The 4,015-nt window shown below is 36.1% G+C and overlaps 1 protein-coding gene across 1 annotated transcript; it reads left to right on the top strand.

The window, feature by feature from the left end:
• Positions 1-722: 722 nt before the first annotated feature.
• On the top strand, positions 723-3,244 carry LOC108488998 (elongation factor 1-alpha-like). Its single transcript, XM_017793239.2, has 3 exons — positions 723-891; positions 1,553-2,035; positions 2,125-3,244. The coding sequence occupies exons 2-3, from the start codon at positions 1,718-1,720 to the stop codon at positions 3,004-3,006; spliced, it is 1,200 nt and encodes a 399-aa protein (XP_017648728.1). The 5' UTR covers positions 723-891; positions 1,553-1,717; the 3' UTR covers positions 3,007-3,244.
• The last annotated feature ends 771 nt before the right edge of the window (positions 3,245-4,015 follow it).

The raw sequence follows: 4,015 nt of genomic DNA on the forward strand, positions 1-4,015 counted from the left end.
AAAAAAGTTATTTTAAGGATAAAATGTGAAATTGATATCGACAAAAATTTTAACATATTTTATGATATTGTAAATAATTCAATTTTAACGAAATTGATAAATATTCAACATGAATAACAATTTAATAATCCAAATAACTTAAAATGTTATATTTAATTTAATAATATAAATAGTAGACATAAATTAGAAAAAAATTTAAGGGTTTGAGAGTAAGTAAAATTTTTGAGGAAAGCAAAATGAAAAATAAAATCAAGGCTTAGAGGAAGTAAACATTTTGGAGAGAAAATAAATGGAAAAAAAGTTTCGAGGATTTTAGAGTAAGTAAAATATTTGAGAGAGAAATAAAAGTTTGGTAGGGAAAGCAAAATGGAAAAAAAGTTTTGGTAGTTTAGAGGATGTAATTTGTTTTGGAAAGTAAAAAGTTTGAATGGATGTGAGGGAGGGAAAGTATAAATATTTTGTACTTGATTTATTTAAATTATTCAAATTTAAAAATTTAACTTGATTTAAATTTAAAATTTTAAAAAAATAAGTTAACTCAATTAACTTAATTAATTTAATTCGAATAATTTAAAATTTAATCTTGAGTTGAATCAATGTTGCTTAATAGATATCTTATTATTCTCTCAAAAGGCTAGGGGTATTATTGGTTTTCCAACATGAATAGAAACTCAAATTTACTTATAATATGAGATGTCAGTCGTGAACCGTTGGATTAATTGCAATCCGACGGATAAGAAAGAAACCCTAGTTGAGCCAAAGCTGAGAGTGTGGCTTGCTACTTAAGTTAAAAGCAGCCAGCTGCTGTCGCCCTCTCTTCCTCTCACTCAACGCTCTCTTCTTCTGCTTCTGGTCAAGCCAATCTCAAAAGACTCCCCTTTTAGCTCACCGGTATTAATCTATTTACAACTTATGATTATCTCTCAAATGTTATTGCTTTGATTCGAAGAAAAATGTAGTCTGATTTGTTGGCAGCTGAAATATTATATCTGATTCGCTGAAATAGTTCATACGATTCATATTTTGTGTATAGGTTCGGATCTGATTCTTTGTTTTTTTGGTTGTGTTTTTAGATTTCATTCATGCATGTACGTTTTGAACTCTGAAATTTATTTTTCTGAGCAAATAATTCCTGTGATAACTGGTTTATTGAAGCAAATGCTGCCTAAGGGAAATTTTTTAACGAAAATAATTAAAATTGTTGGGGATTATTTTCTTAGGCTCGTTTGTCTTCGATGGACATGTTTGACTGGCTTCATGGGAAAGGATAAGTTAAGATCTAGTGGCTGTAGTTCATTGGAATGAACTCCATATCTATGGAGGAACTGGGCTCGAATCCCAGCGGCCACGTTTTATCAATGTTGGATCTGTTGAATTTAAATGCGGCTTGATTTTCTTTTTCGAAATTAACTTGAACTGTTCTTAGTAAACAATAAAAGTGGGTCTCAGATTCGTTGTTTCTTGTTCGCAAGATGTTGGTCTTCTTTTGTGATTTTGACTTGGAATTATGTTTTGAGCTTATTTTATGAATATGTTTCTTCTTGATTTTTAGCTCCTCTCTTGAGTACTATAATGGGTAAGGGAGAAGGTTCACATCAACATTGTGGTCATCGGCCATGTCGACTCTGGGAAGTCTACAACCACTGGTCATTTGATCTACAAGCTTGGTGGTATTGACAAGCGTGTGATTGAGAGGTTTGAGAAGGAGGCTGCTGAGATGAACAAAAGGTCATTTAAGTATGCATGGGTGCTTGACAAGCTTAAGGCCGAACGTGAACGTGGTATTACCATCGATATTGCCCTCTGGAAGTTTGAGACTACCAAATACTACTGCACAGTCATTGATGCCCCTGGACACCGTGACTTCATCAAGAACATGATTACTGGTACCTCACAGGCTGACTGTGCTGTTCTCATTATCGACTCGACCACTGGTGGTTTCGAAGCTGGTATCTCAAAGGATGGTCAGACACGTGAGCATGCTTTGCTTGCGTTTACCCTTGGTGTCAAGCAGATGATTTGCTGCTGCAACAAGGTAAGGTTTAGAACGTGTTCGAGTTTATTGTTAGATTGTATTGATGTTCTTTTTATTAATAATTGAATTTCAATTATCATCTTGTACAGATGGATGCAACAACTCCAAAATACTCCAAGGCAAGGTATGATGAAATTGTGAAGGAAGTCTCCTCATATCTTAAGAAAGTTGGTTACAACCCTGACAAGATCCCATTTGTCCCAATCTCTGGATTTGAGGGTGATAACATGATTGAGAGGTCTACCAACCTTGACTGGTACAAGGGTCCCACTCTCCTTGAGGCTCTTGACCAGATCAATGAGCCCAAGAGGCCTTCAGACAAGCCACTTCGGCTCCCACTTCAGGATGTCTACAAGATTGGTGGCATTGGAACTGTACCTGTTGGTCGTGTTGAGACTGGTGTCCTTAAGCCTGGTATGGTTGTGACCTTTGGCCCCTCTGGTCTGACCACTGAAGTTAAGTCTGTTGAGATGCACCATGAAGCCCTCTCTGAGGCTCTCCCCGGTGACAATGTTGGATTCAACGTCAAGAACGTTGCTGTTAAGGATCTCAAGCGTGGTTTCGTTGCTTCAAACTCTAAGGATGATCCTGCAAAGGAGGCTGCCAGCTTCACCTCTCAGGTCATCATCATGAACCACCCTGGGCAGATTGGAAACGGATATGCCCCAGTCCTTGACTGCCATACCTCCCACATTGCTGTGAAGTTTTCTGAATTGCTGACCAAGATCGACAGGCGATCTGGAAAGGAGCTTGAGAAGGAGCCCAAGTTCTTGAAGAATGGTGATGCAGGGATGATAAAGATGGTTCCCACCAAGCCGATGGTTGTGGAGACTTTCTCTGAGTACCCACCCCTTGGACGGTTTGCTGTCAGGGACATGCGTCAGACTGTGGCTGTTGGTGTCATCAAGAGCGTTGAGAAGAAGGATCCAACCGGTGCTAAGGTCACCAAATCTGCTGCCAAGAAGAAATGAGATTGCATTTGATAGTATCAGAGCCTTTTGATTTTGGTTTTCTATGTAGTCTGGTACTTAATAGTTTTTTAGACCAATTTTGATATGTGTTCATTTGGTTGAGACTGGCATCTGCCTACGGATTGTGTGTTTGCTTTTTCCGTGTCAATTGTAGTTGAATTCCTTCAAAGAATTCTAGTTTGATATTTCCTTGTTTTCTTAATGTTATGATGGTCCTAAGCCTTCGATTTTCAACTAATTTCCTGGCCAATTCAGGTTTTTAATGATAAATTAGTGAAATACTATTTTGGTAATTATAAAATCATCTTTCAATTTACGTAAAGAAATGAAATTTTTTAATGATGTGTGATTTGTATCAAGAAATATATGGACGAATAGCATATTAAAGTTCATAAATTAGAATTTCTAAATTCGTAAAATACAATATTTTAACTGGAAGCCAAAAATGGTCTTAATTTAGATCATCGTTGGTTTGAAAATTTTAAGATTTGTTATATTTAAATTGTAAGATTTGTTATATTTGTTTTTCAATATCATGCTTTCATTAAAGAAAGAGAAAGGTACATAGAAGGTCCACCAATCCAAAAGCCCAAAAATTTACAAAAGTCCGAAGCTCAATTACCAATCAAGAAAACCTAGCAACAAACATCAAAGTCACTGTTGTTGGAGAAGAATGCTTGGGAAGGTCGGAAGTCACAGCAAAGACGAATGTATCTTTCAACGGCATGTGACGCCTCCAGAGGAAGGTCATCAAGGACTTTCATCAATGAAACTTTTCGTACATTTTTTACTATCTTATATTATAGGGTATTCTAGGGGACTTCATCAAGGACTTCCACCTTTTAAAGCTTTCTTTATATTGAAGAGAAGTTTCTAATATATGTATATATGTGTGTGGGGAGGGATCCATTTATACTAGTGTAAAACTTAAGTGATTTTGCTTTTTTGTAACTTTTTACATTAGTAATATTTTAACAATTCAACCATCATATTTCATGATCCATTCATA

The sequence above is a fragment of the Gossypium arboreum genome, chromosome 4, assembly GCF_025698485.1.
Source record: "Gossypium arboreum isolate Shixiya-1 chromosome 4, ASM2569848v2, whole genome shotgun sequence".
Taxonomy (NCBI): domain Eukaryota; kingdom Viridiplantae; phylum Streptophyta; class Magnoliopsida; order Malvales; family Malvaceae; genus Gossypium; species Gossypium arboreum.